The following is a 19,328-nucleotide window of genomic DNA, read 5'->3' on the forward strand; positions in this document are numbered from 1 at the left end:
AAATTTACCCATCTGATAAGTTTGATTGTCTAGCATCAGCACAGTAGCAAAAGCCAATATATTATTTTGGAATAATGTTAGTTTGTGGGATCATGTGAGTCATCAGCCTTGTGGGATCATGTGAGTCATGAGCCTTATCATCCAACATCATGAACTTCACAAATGCTCCATGAATTGAATGGACAGACACAAATTCTGACACACTAGAAAATCTTGGAATGGCATAAGATCTCCAACACGCTCATACAGTCCACCGATTTCTGCCTATGCAGTGTACTGTCAGTAGGAGCAATGTTAGAATTAGCAGCATTACCAGCAGTAGTAGTACAAACAGTATTATTAGTATAATACTATTAGCAGTAGAAGTTCTAGTGGGTAAGATACTCTATTAGTAATAGAAAGATTAATACCATCATCTCAGGCTTGATCATTAGATATTCATGTTAGCGATAAATAGTAACTCATTTCTAAACTTTATTCTATGTTTCTATACTTCTGTAAAGCTGCTTTGACACAATGTCTATTGTTAAAAACACTATACAAATAAACTGAATGGCAATGAATTAAATTAATAATAGTAGAAGGGGAAATAGTGGTCATATTATTATTATTATTATTATTATTATTATTATTATTATTATTATTGTTGTTGTTGTTGTTGTTGTTGTTGTTGTTGTTATTATTATTATTGTTGTTGTTGTTGTTATTATATATGCTTATTATATAATACTAAAATGTATTATTTTTTAATATATATAATAATACTTTATAATTGTTACTATTATTATTATTATTATTATTATTATTATTATTATTATTATTATTATTATTATTATTAGTAGTAGTAGTAGTAGTAGTAGTAGTAGTAGTATATGATGCAGGCCTTACTATTCGGATAAGCCAGTGGAGAGTGGAGACTACAGATGAGTAGTGGGTGGAGTAGTGGCAGGGTGGAGCCTCGTCGTCCCACGCTTCATAGCGCTCGGCATAAAACACGGCACGTTTTGGGTTCAGAGCTCCGATTGGCTGCAAAGGAAAAACATGAAGCCATAAAAATCATACAATAGTATTTAAATCACACTGCTACATACTTTTATTAATGTACTTAATTAAATAATATATTTGGAATTAATAATAATATAATAATTATAGGCTTGCAGTATATAATGATTAGTATTATTATTATTAGATTGATCATAACCGCATTATTACACATTCTAATCTAGATCTAGTCATGCTTTACACCTGGCTATAATTTATTAACACACTATTGGTAAATAATCACCTATTATAGATTATTAATTAATAAATAACCCATAAACACAGAAACATAATCTATTAATGGTTTATAAACATGTTATAAGGTGAGATTTTCCTGAAAGTAAAGTCACAGAATATATAAGTGATAAATAGCATTAATATTTATAATTTGTTATTATTATTATTATTATTATTATTAGTAGTAGTAGTAGTAGTAGTAGTAGTAGTAGTAGTTGTAGTAGTAGTAGTAGTAGTAGTAGTTGTAGTAGTAGTAGTGGTAGTAGTAGCACTACAAAACAACAACCACTACTACTACTACTACTAATAATAATAATAATAATAATCATAATCATAATAATAATACATATTTGGCATTTGTTTGTTTAGAATATTCTCCAGTGGAGGGCTCTGGGAGCAAACCACCATCCTTCCTGCTCTAGGTTTGACTTTCATAATCTCACTTTTGACAATAAACCCAAACAAACTTTCATATCCGACCTCTTACACTGTTAAACCGTGTCTTTTTTCACTAGAACAGATGGAAAAACATCTCATAAAAACATCTGATGTGAACATTTTATCTGCAATACCACTATGCCAAGGGTGGATAGAGTGCATGAGAAAACTGTGTGTGTGTGTGTATGTGTGTTTGTGTCTGTGTGTAAGCAGTGTAGTCCTGAATGTTTGATGGGCGACACGTTGCAGAGCTCCATTAGCTGCTGTGTTGCGCTCTGTCTGTCCTCAAACACTGTCTGTCCTCAAACCTCAAATATCATCTGAGGATATGTTTGTGTACGTCACATAAACCTTAGATTTGGATGTAAGCTTTAAATGTGATTTGTGCCAGAAACAATATGCACTTGTACATAAACATCTGAGTGTGTTTGTAGCAATCTGAAAAGCTCCTGTTGAAAGTTGCATAGATAATCTGGTCTGTCTTAACCTTGTGTGACCCGTGTACATCCGCACACACACCGGTGCTGGCCTTTGTATGCAGTTAAGCCCTTTTACACACTCCTGTACAATGTCCAGAGTAAACATCCACACTGGCATTTATTCAGCTGAGCTGGGTTCAGACACTGATGGTGATAAACCTGTCCTGGAACAATGAAAACAGTTTGCAGCATTGAGAAATGCAACCACTGAATAGAATCCAGTCTCTGAATTTCAGTATTATAATGCCCAGTGACGTGTGTTACTTGGAAGTGAAATTGTTTTTATTATCAACATAATGACCTGCGAGCTCTTAACCTTCAGCCTGATATTCACTCAATTGGCAGCAGAGCAGGAAAAGCCAATAGTTTTAAATGTCATGAGGTTTCTCCATCGTCTAGCTTCCACAGTTCAGGCGCATACATCAGTTTGCTTAATTTGACCTGATTTTGGCTCTACAGACAAGTCCAATTAAACTCCTGTCCAAAATGTATCATCTTAGAACAGCAAGGTTTATTCACTGTGTTTGGCTCATGGTTGCGTTTCTAGAAATGTTACTGTAAAATACTGAGCTAATTAACAAGTACAAGTTTACAAGTAGGACATGACCTCGAACGTTGTATTTCACGGATAACAGAACAAACAGCAGAATAGCTATTAAATAATACAGATAAATGACAATAGCTATGTTAAAGCTCAAAGTCTAATTAAACACATTTCCACCTCCCTCCAAAAGAGTGCGCTGCAGGGGGCGGAGCTTTCTAAACCGACGTTCAACTTGAATGACAAGTAAGTAGAGAGGACTCTTTATCTTATTTGGTTGGATTTTAGTTGTTTGCTTCACTTTGTTACTCCTGTATGTAGATTAAAGCGCCGTCAGCAATATTTTACGAAACTTTCTGAATTTTTGACAACGTTATGTAAATGACCATCTGAAGTAATACAATTAGCATTAAAACCTATTGTTGTTCTTGTCGTTGTTCTTTTAAAGAAATATAGGGAAGTATAGCATAAAGAGAAGTATAGGTCTCTGCAGTTTGTAGTGCAAGTTATAAAGAGTGAAATATTCCTCAAAGGCTTGTTGGTTAATTAAGAGTTCCTAAAGGAGATCCTCTAGGAACCTTCTCTAATATAAAGAAATATAATTAAAAAATCCTAATAGAGTTCCTTCTGATAAGGAAATTCTCTGTTAAAGATTTTACACAGAACTTTTAATAATGACTATCTGAAGGACTCTTTCGAGTTTTAGAGTTTACTTTTGTTTCTTCCCTGAAGCATCTCCACTGCAAACGTGTAGTAAGGCATCGTTTAAAAAAGAAGCTTAACCAGGAGCTGCCAGGATGCAGCTATTCAATTTACTTCCTCTGGAGTTCTACAGTACAACCCTTGTGAATACTCCATTAAAAAATCCTTTAGAGCAGGACAAATTGCCTCCCACGGCTTTTCAGTCACCTGTGCTAGCACCAGCTGGAACGTAGGCAGTCAATATTAATATAATCAATGACAGGGAGTGTGAGGAAGCAAGTCCTGAGGGAAGATCGATAGTCCTCTGGCTCTCATGAGTAGCAGCATGTGGCCGCTGTGTTCATGGATTAGCATGGCGCATTAGCCACTGCAAGACACTAAGTGGCCAGAAATCTAATGGAAGCTGTAAGAAAACTCTTGGAGTGAGTGACATCTCATAGTAAGCTCTCATATGCTTAATCAAATGCTAGCTAGAAATTTCACTAACTAGAAAATTCCTGACACTACCAACAATAAAACGACGGAAATGTTTCTACATGGTTTCCGTTCTGTTACTTCCAACATCACATCCTCCCCTTTTTGTCCGGCTCTTTTCCTCCCTTTTTAATGACCATCCTCACTAGAGTTAGCACAACCCGCCTGGACGATAGAGGAGTTTATGGAGATCTGCACAGATTAATGGGCTGATAATGAGCTGCCAAGTGATGGCCAGAACCGAGCCTGATAGGGCAGGCAGCCACAGGAAGTCTCACACTCTGTTAAAAGTTTGCATGGTGGAACCATTCAAAAGCTCAAGATGAGTCCAGTTCATTGGGAATGTAAGATCCACTTAACTGAGAAAATATTGTTTGGCATGAAAGAGAGGGCATGGCAAGTTCAGCTAAGCTGTCGGAGAAGTGACGACCATGTGGAACAAAAAGGTTAAACATGTTTTCCAGTGCAAGTGAAGTAGATGTACACTGGAGTGATTTCTTTAAAGAAATATTTAGGCCAAAAGTTAAATTTGCACAATTTTCCACTTTTTCAAAATATTGAAGTTCGGCCAAGATAACTCTTCAGATTTGCTTTGGCGCTGTGAGATTAACTTGCTATACAAAAAAGTATGAATATGAACCATTATTTATATTTTCCAACTTAACAAGTGGTTCTAAGAAATTAATTTTTAGTAAAAGCATCACTACTCATTAATGTGGTTAATGTGGATAAACAACTACCTTATTGTCTTTACACAGACTGTGAATTATATCTTCAGCTTGAATGCTTTTGTTTACGAGTCTGATCTAAATGAATCAGGACTCGGTAGGCTTTCAGTGTGAGACGTGTGTTTTTCCCTGTGTTGATAATCTTACACAGATCTTTAGTGGTTGTAGATAACACTTTCATATTTTATACATACAGAATTTGTGGTCCAGCTCCTATCTGAGTCTGATATTTGTTTGAGTCTGATGTATGATACTGAACTGTACAGTCAATAAGAGATTCAGATTTATGGAGATAGTTTAGTGTAGTGTATAGTTGTTTATAGTATACAGTGCATCGTTGTATAGTGTATAGGAGTGTATAGATGTGTTTAGTGTATAGTTATGTATAGTTTATAGTTGTGTATAGTGTATAAGCATGTATAGTTATGTATAGTATATGTGTGTATAGTTGTGTATAGTGTATAGAAGTGTATAGTTGTGTATCCTGTATAGTCTATAGTGCATACTTGTATATAACGTATAGGAATGTATAATAGAGTATAATTGTGTATAATTGCATATAGTTGTGTATAGTCTATAGTTTATAGTTGTGTATAGTTGTGTATATTGTATAGAATTGTATAGTTGTGCATAGTGTACATGAGTGTATAGTTGTGTATTGTGTACAGTCTATAGTGCATAACATATAGGAGTGTATAATATAGTGCATAACGTATAGGAGTGTATAATAGAGTATAGTTGTGTATAGTTGCGTATAGGTGTATATAGTCTATAGTGCATAACTATGTATAGTGTATAGTTGTGCATAGTGTATATGAGTGTATAGTTGTGTATAGTTGTGTGTAGTGTATAGTAGTGTATAGTTTTGCATAGTGTATAGGAGTGTATATTTGTGTATAATCCATGGTGCATAGTTGTGTATAGTTTATAGGAGTGTATAGTTGTGTATAGTTGTGTATAGTCTATAGTGTATACTTGTGTATAGTGTATAGGAGTGTATGGTTCTGCATAGTGAATAGGAGTGTATTATTGTGTATAGTCTATAGTGTATAGTTGTGTATAGTTTATAGGAGTATATAGTTGTGTATAGTGTATAGGAGTGTATAGTTCTGTATAGTGAATATCAGTGTATTATTGTGTATAGTCTATAGTGTATAGTTGTGCATAGTGTATATGAGTGTATAGTTGTGTATAGTTGTGTGGAGTGTATAGTAGTGTATAGTTTTGCATAGTGTATAGGAGTGTATATTTGTGTATAATCCATGGTGCATAGTTGTGTATAGTTTATAGGAGTGTATAGTTGTGTATAGTTGTGTATAGTCTATAGTGTATACTTGTGTATAGTGTATAGGAGTGTATAGTTCTGTATAGTGAATAGGAGTGTATTATTGTGTGTTATGTATAGTGTATAGGAGTGTATAGTTGCGTATAGTTGTGTATAGTCTATAGTGTATACTTGTGCATAGTGTATACTGTAGGAGTGTATAGTTCTGTATAGTGAATAGGAGTGTATTATTGTGTGTTATGTATAGTGTATAGGAGTGTATAGTTGCATATAGTTGTGTATAGTCTATAGTGTATACTTGTGCATAGTGTATACTGTAGGAGTGTATAGTTCTGCATAGTGAATAGGAGTGTATAGTTGTGTATAGTTGTATATAAAAAGCTCCAGTGATGAACAATAAATCTGCTCATATACAAATTTATGTCCATCATAAATCCAAGTTCCTGCCTGTGTTTTAGCCCATATAGAAATATCTCCAGCGAGCAGAAGTATGGAGGAATGTTGGAGAAACACATTTTATCACTTTCTGTCCAAAGTACAATGATGTGCTCAGTGCACTTATCTAAGACAGCAGAGGGACTTGGTGCATGTAATTGTTTAGATCGAGATCCTCTGGGGAATGCACCTGAAAGAATAAAAGCAGAATTTTCCAGAAGTCTGGTTGCTCAGATGTCAGGAGGAAACACACTGCACCAGCTGCTTTGTGAAAAACAACTTTGCCCTGATAAAAGAGAAAATTAGCAAGGCTTTAACTTTACAGAAGTCTATTCCTTAATATTTCTGTAATTTCTTGGAAATTAAACAAAAATATCTAGTACCTGTCATTTATAATTTACATAATGGCAGATGCTAAATTTGTCTCATTTACTGTATACAACTGAGCAGTTGTGTGTTAAAGGCCTTTCTCAAGGGTTCCAACATTAGTGGCTTGGGGGCCAGTCTTGGGATTTAAACACACAACATTCTGATCATTAATCCAATGACTTAAACACAGCAAAATCTTAGTTTATAAAATATATTTAAGTAACACATGATGCCTCTGTTTTTATCTCTAGTCAGAGTTTGTGTTAGAAAAAAGTCATCCCCATTTGACCAATCATATTTGAGAATTCAATAGTAGGTGTGTATGTGTACGTGTGTGTATAGATGTGTATAGTGTACATGTGTGATTAGTTGTGTATAGTGGACAGGCATGTGTAGTGTACAGCATTGCTAGCTTGGTGGAAAGTCCTGGGATTTAATCTCACAACCTTCTGCTCAGTGTCTTAACCAAGGCAAAATCTACGTTTATAAAATTATCATTATAAGTGTGTTACTTAATTTTTTTTTTACGTAAAGTAACACACATTGCCTTTGTTTTTATCTCTAGTCGCTCTAGTTACTGTTAGAAAAAAATCCTCCCCTTCTGACCAATCAGATTTGAGAATTCAGTATGGTGTGTTAGCAGGGAGTTGTAATGCATTACTGTATATAGGGTGAGTTTTTATTGTTGTTGTTGTTGTTGTTGTTGTTGTTGTTTTTACAATATTCTGACATATCATATTAATCATATTGATTGTAAATTTCAAATGATGGTAAAATCTTAATTTGAACGTATGAGACGCTGAATAAATTACAGTGCTTTATTCAGAACCGAAGCTAATTTGGCCTCATTTACATATTAACTGCATCCTTTGTTATACTCATTTATGCCTTATAGCTGCTCTTTAAATAAGCTAAACCTAACCGTAAACAGCTTGGGAACACTAAAATACATCCTTTATTGAACATCAGTACCAAACAGCGCTGTACTTCCTACCTTTGATTATTCCCGAAACAGACTGCTTGATAACAAACCTATCATCATTTGTCTTTCGTCCCCGCTGACCTCATTAGGCCAAAGGCTATTCGAATGCTAACGATACACTACAATGTAGTGTGATAATACAATCTCAATAACCTCATTATCAGACAATTAAAAATCCATTTGCAGTGCAGCAGCTTTGCGATTTAAAGGCTCGTAAAGAATGTCTGAGTGTTTCTTAATCCCTCAAATTCTGCATCTCAGGGAAAAGTGCTTGACCCGATGTCTCATAAAATCTATTACATAAATAAAAATCCCAGCTCGCAAATTTTATTGAGATGTTAACAATACATAAAGATTTTTTTTTTTGCCTGCTGAAATGCAGACCAGCTTAAAATATCAGGCGTGAGTCAACAGTTTTTCATGATTTTTTGCTACACTTATATTGGGCTGGAAGTAGAACACAGTATTCACATCTACAAGTTCTGTCCGTATTTCAGTAGTTTTCTTCTTACAGATGTGAGTCAAAATTCTTTCAGCTTTTGTGAAATTTGGAGGTTTCTTGAGCTTTGAAGATGTCATTAAAAGCAAAATCAGCTGTGCCGTGGACACATTCAGTCATTTTTTGTTCAATTCAATTCAATTTTATTTGTTTAGCGCTTTTAACAATTGATGTCTCAATTCAGCTTAATAGTACATAAGAAATATCTTTATATTTAAATGTGCTTGTATTTATTAAGAGGAAGAAACCTTGAGAGGAACCAGACTCAAAAGTGAACCTCATCCTCATTTGGGTGACACTGGAGGGTGTGATTATAACCTGTTATAAACACCAGAGAATCTTCATTCATTCATTCATTCATTCATTCATCTTCTACCGCTTATCCGAACTACCTCGGGTCACGGGGAGCCTGTGCCTACTGTATCTCAGGCGTCATCGGGCATCAAGGCAGGATACACCCTGGACGGAGTGCCAACCCATTGCAGGGCACACACACACTCTCATTCACTCACGCACTCACACACTACGGACAATTTTCCAGAGATGCCAATCAACCTACCATGCATGTCTTTGGACCGGGGGAGGAAACCGGAGTACCCGGAGGAAACCCCCGAGGCACGGGGAGAACATGCAAACTCCACACACACAAGGCGGAGGCGGGAATCGAACCCCCAACCCTGGAGGTGTGAGGCGAACATGCTAACCACTAAGCCACCGTGCCCCCCACCAGAGAATCTTATTATGAATAACTTTCTTTCTACAGTCAGATAAAGTCTGACAATTGTGTATTGATGAGGAGGTTTTTGTTCTCAAACACCACTCGTAATATACTGGGAGATTCCATTTATCAACATTCACACATGGATACAAAGAAAATTTACAAAATTTAAATCCAGCATAAATATTTTGCTCAGTTACACAAACACAGAACTTCACTCAAAGATCGAAAAATTGATGAATGAAGCCCAAAGTTTGGATGCAGCAATGATGACATAAAAACTTCATAAAACAAGCAGAAAGTCTGGAGATCTTCCGAAAATTTCCTGAAATAAACCACTGTGCTAACCTAAACTCGTTAGCTAGATTCCTATTTTGCAAATATATCCCTCATAGACTTGCGTAATTTGAAGCATTTTTTGAATCGGGCAGCTAATGAAATCTCCTGAGACACCGCTCAGCAAAAATCAAGTCAAACTCTCTTACTTTCTGACTAATCGTGTACCTCGTGTAGCTCATTACTGTAAAATCCGACTGTTATCTTCAAACCCAATCAGCATCCGTTGCTGAGGTTCCAGATTTAAGCCGAGCGGTTTTGGAGATTAGAGCACAGGAGAGTGCATTTAGCCTGTAATATCTGCTCTGCTTTTCCCTGGAGACAAGCATCCAGCATTTCATATTTCAGAGGAAATTACATTAGGGCTCAGCACGATGGCAGCGTCTGTCAGGGGAAGCAGCGCTTGTTTTCTCTGGCCTCGTCAGCCAGCGAGATCAATGTACAGCTTCAGTCTGATCTAATCAAGATCCTGCGACTCAAAACAAAGCAGATGCTTCTCTGAAAAGTCAGACATGACCGAAGAATGGTACACGTTTGTGTGTGAGTTTATGCTGGCTTACGCTTATTCTAGATGTGAGGTGGCCTTGAAAGAAAAATCTACCACAGCAAAGTTAAATTCTTCATTCTGATTGGTCAGAAGGTGAGGATTAGTTTTACGTGATTGCAGCTCTGGAAGATTGATAGATTGGTTTCTGCGTTTGAAGCTAGATCATACAAAGACATTTATTTGACATGTTTGGAAGAAGTCTTCAGCGATTTTGCTGACGTAAAGCTCTAACTGCTAAACTAGCATAAAAGATCTAGCATCTAAATTAGCATAAAACAAGATGACTTCTAAACGAACATAAAACATAAACTAGCCCCTGAGCTAGCATAACCTAGTTGCAATCATTAAGCACTAGCTGACTTTTAATGTAGCATAAAATATGAGCTGATGTTTAGCACATACATAAGATAAGACATCCACGCTGGCACTGGATGTCTAAACTAGCATAAAAGCTCTCTCTCTCTCACTCATTTTGTACCGCTTATCCGAACTACCTCGGGTCACGGGGAGCCTGTGCCTATCTCAGGCGACATACACCCTGGACGGAGTGCCAACCCATCGCAGGGCACACACACACACTCTCATTCACTCACGCAATCACACACTAGGGACAATTTTCCAGAGATGCCAATCAAACTACCATGCATGTCTTTGGACCGGGGAGGAAACCGGAGTACCCGGAGGAAACCCCCGTGGCACGGGGAGAACATGCAAACTCCACACACACAAGGCTGAGGCAGGAATCGAACCCCCAACCCTGGAGGTGTGAGGCAAACTGCTAACCACTAAGCCACCGTGTCCCCAGCATAAAAGCTATAACATCTAAATTAGCATAAAACAAGATGACCTCTAAACTAAAACAAAACATGAACAGAGCATGTTCATGGAATAAACGTAGCATTAAATGAGCTCATGCCTAAACTAGCATAAAAGATATGATATATACACTGGCATGAAGCTTAAGATGACTTCTAAATTAGCACAACTCCTGGTAACTTCAAGAGAAAGAACAAAATAGAAAGTGGTGCAGCTCAAGCGCAAGTGATAACAGGAATGGACTTCTTTTAGCTTGGAAATTATGAAGGGTGAAAAAGTTCGATGTGTTACTAGCAAATTGCTTTGGTGTATAGTCGAACGAATGAAAAAATATCTTCTGGGGATTCTTTGAATGAAAAATTAAAGGCCAGGTTTAAGGAAACTTTAGACCTAAACTATGCCGAATACAATGCTAATAAAAATATTGTAATAGTTTTTGGGATAAAGTAAGCCTTTCACAATGAAAGTTCCTAGCAAGCGGACTTGTACAGCTGAGATAATTATGTCTGCTGTCCCTCCTCCACTTTCCTACGCACATGTTCATGAAAAGTTCAAGCCGAGACAAGTCATCTAATTTCCTGTCAAAGCCACACAAAAGAATTCGAATAACAGAGAACGCTGGGAAGACGGCACTGCAACGCCGGGGTCTGATTGGCGAGCATTAGCATGCGCTAATTAACAGCTGCGAGCTGAGGATTTTCTCTTCTCTGTTGGCTCCCTGTCTGTCAAAAAATGAAATAATCATTAGATTCCAGTAAATCCATCTCGCGCTGAACGCCGTTGTCACGCAGAAACAAGCAAGCCTTCGCCTGGAGCCCATAAACAACCGGACCTGGGTTCTGAGTCACCCTGCTCCACTAGCTGAGTACAGGTGTGTGTTGTGGGTGTGGTAGGAGGGGAATTAAGGTACGCTTCAGTGGCAGGACGCTTCAGTAGCACGAAGCTGCTCATCACGCAGGCCCTCGGGGACATTTTCAGCTAGGTGACTGGCAGCTGTTTCCTGCTGGGCGAGTTATGGAGGCTCACGGCGAGCCCGTTGGCATGACAGGTCCGGGAGAATGGCACGTGAAGTGTTTTGAAAGACGGAGCTTTTGAATGAGCTCGCATTCCCAAGGCAAGTATTTGCATAACGCAACTTCAGCATGTATTACTGTCCTGTCCAGAATACACACAACAATAGGAAGTAACTGATAGGAAAGTGACATGTGGGGATCATTAATACTGTAAGTGTGTGTTACATTTACAAATATGTAACTGTCCAATAGTTAAGCAATTTAGTTCTATTTCTGGAAAAATATAACACCAGATTTCTACCAGGGAATAAATATTCTATGTATTAAACTGAAATAAACTATCATCTTTTAATTTATGTCGTCCCACCCATCCCTTTAAGAGTATATGCTGAATACTAAAATGCTTAATACCTCCTCACAACCAGAGATTGAAGCTTTTTTATTATTATGTCGTTGGTTTTTTTGGGTGTGTGTCCCATGTTTCCTGTTGAGACTACTCAATAACGTCTCCACGTGTTCAAGCCTTCCCCTTTAACAAATGCCTAATGCTTGCTTATAGCACATAATAACAAGGGATTTAAGATCTTTTTTTATGTTATTATGTGTATTTATCTTACGTATTTTATGTTTTATGTGTATTTAAATGCTCCGTGCCTTCGTGTAGATATTGTGAAGGAAAAGACAATCTAATCAGACTGAAAGAAGTAATCACTTAATTCCAGCTATTAATGTTTAATAAAACTCCCAAAATCATATCATACATCATTTGGAATTACTTCAAAGTAAAAAAAATAAAAATAATAATAATAAATAATGCTGCACACAAACCTGTTGCTAAATTACAACAGACACATGATTGGTAGAGAAACTAATTAAAAAAAGATTTTTGAAAAACGTTTATTTTATAGTACCAATGACTTTTTCTTGAATATTATTTGAATAAAAAATAAATAAAATTTTTTATTTAATAATTTTTTTCTGGATCTCTGCAACAAGTGATTTTCTTTTTCTGGACAAAATGCAATTTAAATTCACGTCAAATACAAACAATTCCTTAATTTCTTAATTCTTGTTGGCGGATCATCACAGATATAAGGGCAAATGTCAGGTTTATATCACTGCGATTATGAGAACTGATTCTTTCTGTGATATAAAGGTGTATAAAAAAACACGTCATTCTTAAAATAAACCCAAACGCTGATTTCCATCATGATCAGGATGTCATTCTTTCTCATTTATTTACAGACATGTGCACATTCCTCTGCATCATTAATATACTGAGAAAAAGGAATATGTCATGGATTTTGTGCTTAAATTAATTCATTCATTCATTCATTCATTCATCTTCTACCGCTTATCCGAACTACCTCAGGTCACGGGGAGCCTGTGCCTATCTCAGGTGTCATTGGGCATCAAGGCAGGATACACCCTGGACGGAGTGCCAACCCATCACAGGGCACACACACACACACACTCATTCACTCACGCAATCACACACTACAGACAATTTTCCAGAGATGCCAATCAACCTACCATGCATGTCTTTGGACCGGGGGAGGAAACCGGAGTACCCGGAGGAAACCCCCGAGGCACGGGGAGAACATGCAAACTCCACACACACAAGGTGGAGGCGGGAATCAAACCCCCAACCCTGGAGGTGTGAGGCGAACGTGCTAACCACTAAGCCACCGCGCCCCGGATTTTGTGCTTATATAAAAAACTGAATTTAAAAACATTTCTAATGACTAGATCAAATGATGTAGAGCGAGCGTGATCGATTGGTGGAGTATTAACATAAAGCAGAAGATTAAAGCATGTGTACTGGAACAGTGCGGTGATCATGAGTCTGTTACTAAACACCAGCGTTGGGGGTTTGATTCTCAGCTGTAAGCGTCGGGGTTTGATTTTATCCAGGGATTTAAAAAAAAAAAAAAACACGCTCAAACATCACTTCCTAGCTCCGGCTTTGATTTTTGACGTCAGGGTCGGAGTGACGTGTCTCGCTCGGGGGTCTCGGTGAGTCACGTACTACTAAGAAGTAGCAGGAAGTGAATGTGCTCCTCTAACAGCAAACTTTTGGAGGTGTGAAGCCTCAGCTAGTCAAGGACAAGCTTCAGGAGGCCTGCAGCTTGAGCAAGGTCCTGATAATGAAGGCAGCTCATGCTGCCAAAGAGCACAGTGAGGATGTCACATTATAATGCATCAGTGTCCTCCTCCAACGACCTGCTTCTCTCAGCTCTCCTCTGCTTTTCTATACTAGATCCAAGGGCAGATTAAAGATCAATAGAATTGTTTTATTTGTTATTTTCTCTCTGATATCAGTTAAAAAGTCAGTTGCTCATTTTTCTGTATGCAAAGAGAGAGAAAGACAGAAAGAGAAAAACGAGACAGAGAGAGAAAGAAAGAGAGAGAGAGAAGAAATAAGTGAGATATAGTAAAATATCTGAAAGAGAGAGAGCAAGACAGAAAGATAGACAGAGAAAGAAAGGGCGAGAGGGATAAAGAGAGCGAAATAGACAGAAATCAGGAATGTATGAAGACAGAAATATATATTAATATATACATATACATTAATAGAGAGAGAGAGAGAGAGAGAAAGAAAGAGAGAGAGAGAGAATGAGAGAGAAGAAGAAATAAGTGAGATATAGTAAAATATCTGAAAGAGAGAGAGCAAGACTGGTTGAGAGACAGAGACAGAAAGAGAAACAGACAAAAATAGAGAGACACAGAGATACCAGAATGAAGAAAGACAGAGAAATTGGGAGAAAAGGGACAGAGATATCAAGAAAAAGAAATATAAAGAAAGAGAGAGAGAGAGAGAGAGAGAGAGAGAGAGAGAGAGAGAGAGAGAGAGAGAGAGAGCACAAAGGAGTACAAGGAACCTAGAATCAGGACAGAGAGAGGCAGTTAGAAAGAAAGACAGAAGGATAATAGAGAAAGATAGACAGAGAAAGAAAGGGCGAGAGGGATAAAGAGAGCGAAATAGACAGAAATCAGGAATGTATGAAGACAGAAATACATATTAATATATACATATACATTAATAGAGAAAGAGAGCGAGAGAGAGAGAGAGAGAGAGAGAGAGAGAGAGAGAGAGAGAGAGAGAGAGAGAGAGAGAGAGAGAGAGAGGAATGCAGTTGTTTCCAGGTCAGTGAGTTTGTTAACTGTGAAAATGTGACTAGTGAGAATGAATGAGAAAAAGACAGAACTTGAACAACTGTGAGAAAGAAAGAAAGAAAGAAAGAAAGAAAGAAAGAAAGAAAGAAAGAAAGAAAGAAAGAAAGAAAGAAAGAAAGAAAGAAAGTATATTAACTCAATTCAGTCTTATGTAATCCAGTAATATGCAGGCGTATTAAACCCCTACTTTTTTTTTAGCTCTATATATTACATCTACAGTACAGTCACTTCCATAAATATTGGCACCCATCAATCTGTCAATCTGTACTTTAATTGCTTTCAGCTTAAATATCTTAAATATATTCTTCAGTTCTCTTACACTTTTTAAATTTTTTTTTATTACAGCCCGGGTTTGTGTTTCATGCTGTTTTTAACTACTCATTATAAATCCATTTTATATCAAATACACAAACTGAAAGCTCTTAGATTCTGTCTTTTGTCCATAGACAGTTGGTATGTGTGATATTTCACATTTAGTGTTTATTAAATCCATTTTAGTAATTCGATTATTAAAAGAAAATCATTTACTCCAGTTCGATCGTTATGACATATTAAGTTTATTCATTTATTTCATCATATATAAAAAAAAATATCATATCATATATCAACCAGCACGTATATAATCAAAGGGTGCCAATAATTCTGTTCAACTACTTTAACACAGCTTGAAATTTTTTTTTCTCTCTCTACAATACTAGAGATCTGTTTGTAGTCATGTGCTCCTGGTTATGAGTGATGTGTGGGTGGAAACATGTCCAGAACAACATCCAAACATGATTAGTGTTTTTTTTTTCCTCTCTTCCATTTAATGCAGTTGGATAATTTTATGTCATTTGTCTCATTTTAGGGGACACGGTGGCTTAGTGGTTAGCACGTTCACCTCACACCGCCAGGTTCGGGGTTCGATTCCCGCCTCCTCCTTGTGTTTGTGGAGTTTGCATGTTCTCCCTGTGCCTAGGGGGTTTCCTCCGGGTACTCCGGTTTCCTCCCCCGGTCCAAAGACATGCATGGTAGGTTGATTGGCATCTCTGGAAAATTGTCCGTAGTGTGTGATTGCATGAGAGTGTGTGTGCCCTGCAATGGGTTGGCACTCCGTCCAGGGTGTATCCTGCCTTGATGCCCGATGACGCCTGAGCTAGGCACAGGCTCCCCGTGACCCGAGGTAGTTCGGATAAGCGGTAGAAGATGAGTGAGAGAGAGTGTCTCATTTTACTTGGTGCAATCTTGTTAAGATACAGTATGGGTACACAAAAAAAAAAAAAAACAAAGAAAAAAAACATGGAAAATATCTTATTAAATCTTGTTAAAGATGCAAAATCTCTAGAATAACGCTCACTCGCCTCTGACTTTCGGGTTTCCTCCAAACAAATGGCTTTGGTTTTCCTCCTAGCTCATTAATGCTACAGTGCATTGCCTTCAGACGGTTTATTTCCATATGGTTTGGTTTGGTTCGCTTTGCTTTTTCTTCAGTTATGACCTGCCTCGGGTCCATCTTGCCTATTTAAGCGATTAGTTTAATGGAGGGAAAATTCCGATTCCAGCCACACTCATGCGGAGAAGGAGCGGAATTATGGACCGATCCGAGTGTACGTGCAGAGGTCATCAATAAGATAGACGTCGGTTTGAGTTGGAATTAAACAAGCCTTCCTTTGTTTGAAGAACCACTTAGGTTATGATTTAAAATTGCATAACGTGTGCTTTGGTACGCAGATCATTTTTACGATCTACGGAAAGTCGATAGCGGGTTGCCAACAAAGCGACGTGTACACTTAATAGAATGTTAATGTCAGGTAGATATGAAAAAAAATAAAAAATTCAGCTCCTTAGGGAAACTATAGACATTCCAGAGGATGCTGTAAATCTACAGCGGCGCTAAAAATTTATGCAGGTTTTTAAACCATTAATCACATCCAATGGGCAGAAAGATCCTCCACCTCCTTATGATGGGTTACAGAAAGTGATGATCTATTAGATACTTGCACAGCAGCATGTATTTAATTTGTACCTTAGACAGATCTCGGAAGTTGCCAGGCAGTGTGAGGTCCAGCTCCTCCGACTCATAGTTGGTGAGAACCCAAGGGAAGACGGGATATTGGTTCAGGTCGTTGTACGTCCGTCCTAGCACAAAAAAAAAATCACAGAAAGGGATAAATATTTAATATATCATGGAGTGGAAAAGTTTACACCCCCCTGTAAACTTTTCTGGGGTGAAATATTCATATATTTCTATTCCTTCTAGCTACAAAACAGAAATATGTTAAAGGGTAATTTCATGCTCTTGGTTAGAATTGAAAAAGCTATATCATATGGAGATGATATACTCCATGGTTGTACTATTTTGGTTTGAGATTTCATGCTGTCTCTCTCTGGCCAATCAGAGTAATCTGAGCTAATGTATGGGTGTTAATTATTAATAATTGGCAAATTGGATAATAATTAAATTGGCAAGCTTCATGTGTTTCAGACAAATTTTAGTAGACTTCACCCACACCGTATGGTAGACATTGAATTATAGTGGAATTCTGGCCAAAAACTCTATTGATTTTAATGGTGTTTTGCAAACAAAATATTACAGTAAGTGTTTTTTTTATTAAATGTAAAATTATAGCTGTTATTTTTATTAGCATGCATAAAAGTCCCCGTCCACAATCGAAAGAAGCTCCAGCGCACATGTGGTTTGCTACTGAGCTCAAAGTCATTAGGATTCAGCGCTCACGGGACGTGAAACAGAAAATATTGACCTTTCACCGAGCTGTGCCGAGCTGGAGAGGAAGATAAATAAGTGTTTAATAAGTGTTAGGGGACATTATTATCAACAGTGAAAGCTATCAATCAGATATACAGAAATACAGAGACTTACAAGAGAAAAAAGAAAGAGAGATTCAGAAAAAGTTCCACAAACGAACCAGTTTAAAAGTTTACACATGCCTGATTCTTCATCCTGTTTCTTGTTACCGTTTATCATAGACAGTCCTTTATTTGTCCTGAGAAATTAAACTGCCCATTTTAAAAATGAAATAAAAAAATCCTTCAGATCTCACACATTACTTGGTTTTCTAGCATTTTCTGAATATCCACCCCCTTTCCATCAGACTTTATATGGCCACGTTCACACTGCAGGTAAAAGTGGCCCAAATCCGATTTTTTTGGGGTCAAGTGACCAGGTCAGACTTCTTCAGGAGTAGTGTGAACACTCAAACCTTCCATATGTGGTCCTGAATCAGACCCAAATCTGATTTTTTTCAATGTGGCCGCAGTGTGAACAGCCAAGGCGGATTTGATGCGACTTTTACATCAATCTACAGACATTCGTCACAATTATGTTTGCATTGAATACATCACATTATAGCATTATATGATATGTTTGCTTGCACCAGATGATACAATACTTCCTCCATAACCTCGCCAACTTTTTAGCGCAACGGCGTGCTGCGTGTGACGTCATTGTTATTGTTCGTTTGCGCATGCGGGTCAGTTCGAAATAGCAAACAGTTCACACTGGTATCTGATATAGGCCACATTTTAAAAGGTAATGTGAACAGCCAAACAAAAAAAATCAGATCTGAGCAAAATATCCGAATTGAGCATTAAGACTTGCAGTGTGAACATGGCTTATGATGCTGAGATCCATCATTTCACACTGGGGGCAGCCGAGAGACTCGTACACTCATAGCTATTACACAAGTTGCAAACATTCATTGATGCTCAAGATGGGAACATGAACATGGGGGAGTAGGGGGGCATTTTTTGAATAAGATGATTGGTAAATGTTTTTATTATTCTGTTTTCTTGGAAAGATGTAAATATCACATGTAGAAAACCTGGCCTTCACAGACGCCGACTCCCAGCAACCAGAATAAAGTATATATATATATATATATATATTTATATCATATAAACAAAGTACAGAAATTCGTTCTTCACATATCTCAACTTTGGAGGTTGGGGGCAGAGCAAAGGGTCAGAAATGATACAGTGACCCTGGAGCAGTGAGGGTTAAGGGCCTTATTCAAAGGTCCAACAGTGGCAGCTTGGCAGTACTGGGGCTTAAACCCCAATCCTCCTATCAATAACCCAGAGCCTTAAACACTTGGTCCACGACTGCCCCAAAGAAACAGCAGCACTCCTACACGCAAATATACCAGGGTTTGGATTTTGATCACATGTGTTTAATGATGTGTTTTGCTTTGCACTCTATAAGCGCCTTGGTTTCAGGCCCTCATTGTGAGTTATATGCTTAGTTCCTTTAGTCTGTCACATCACTAAGCATGTTTATAAGTGACACTGGGTTTTTACTGATGTTTTTTTTTTCCACCGAGGCAGTTTGAGTGCTGGTTCGGAGCCTAATTTAGAACCAGTTCTTTCTTTTTCGACAGCCAAAGCACCGGCTCTGAACCAGGAAAAGTGGTTCTTAAGTAGCACCAAAACGTTGCTGGTCTAGACTTAAGAACTGCTTCTGCGGGGTTACTGTTAGCGCATTTGATAATGTACCTTAAGTATACCGATGTTAA

General features: G+C 37.6%; 1 protein-coding gene across 1 annotated transcript in view; it reads right to left on the reverse strand.

Moving 5' to 3' along the window:
• The window catches only part of nbeab (neurobeachin b), a 408,640-nt gene that overhangs the window by 55,848 nt on the left and 333,464 nt on the right, over positions 1–19,328 (reverse strand). The window contains exons 43-44 of the mRNA XM_060888097.1: positions 16,823–16,935; positions 889–1,026 (exon numbers count right to left, since the gene is read on the reverse strand). Of these exons, the coding sequence (XP_060744080.1) occupies positions 889–1,026; positions 16,823–16,935 (251 nt within the window). The remainder of the gene's footprint in view (positions 1–888; positions 1,027–16,822; positions 16,936–19,328) is intronic.

Source organism: Tachysurus vachellii, chromosome 15, assembly GCF_030014155.1.
Source record: "Tachysurus vachellii isolate PV-2020 chromosome 15, HZAU_Pvac_v1, whole genome shotgun sequence".
Taxonomy (NCBI): Eukaryota; Metazoa; Chordata; class Actinopteri; order Siluriformes; family Bagridae; genus Tachysurus; species Tachysurus vachellii.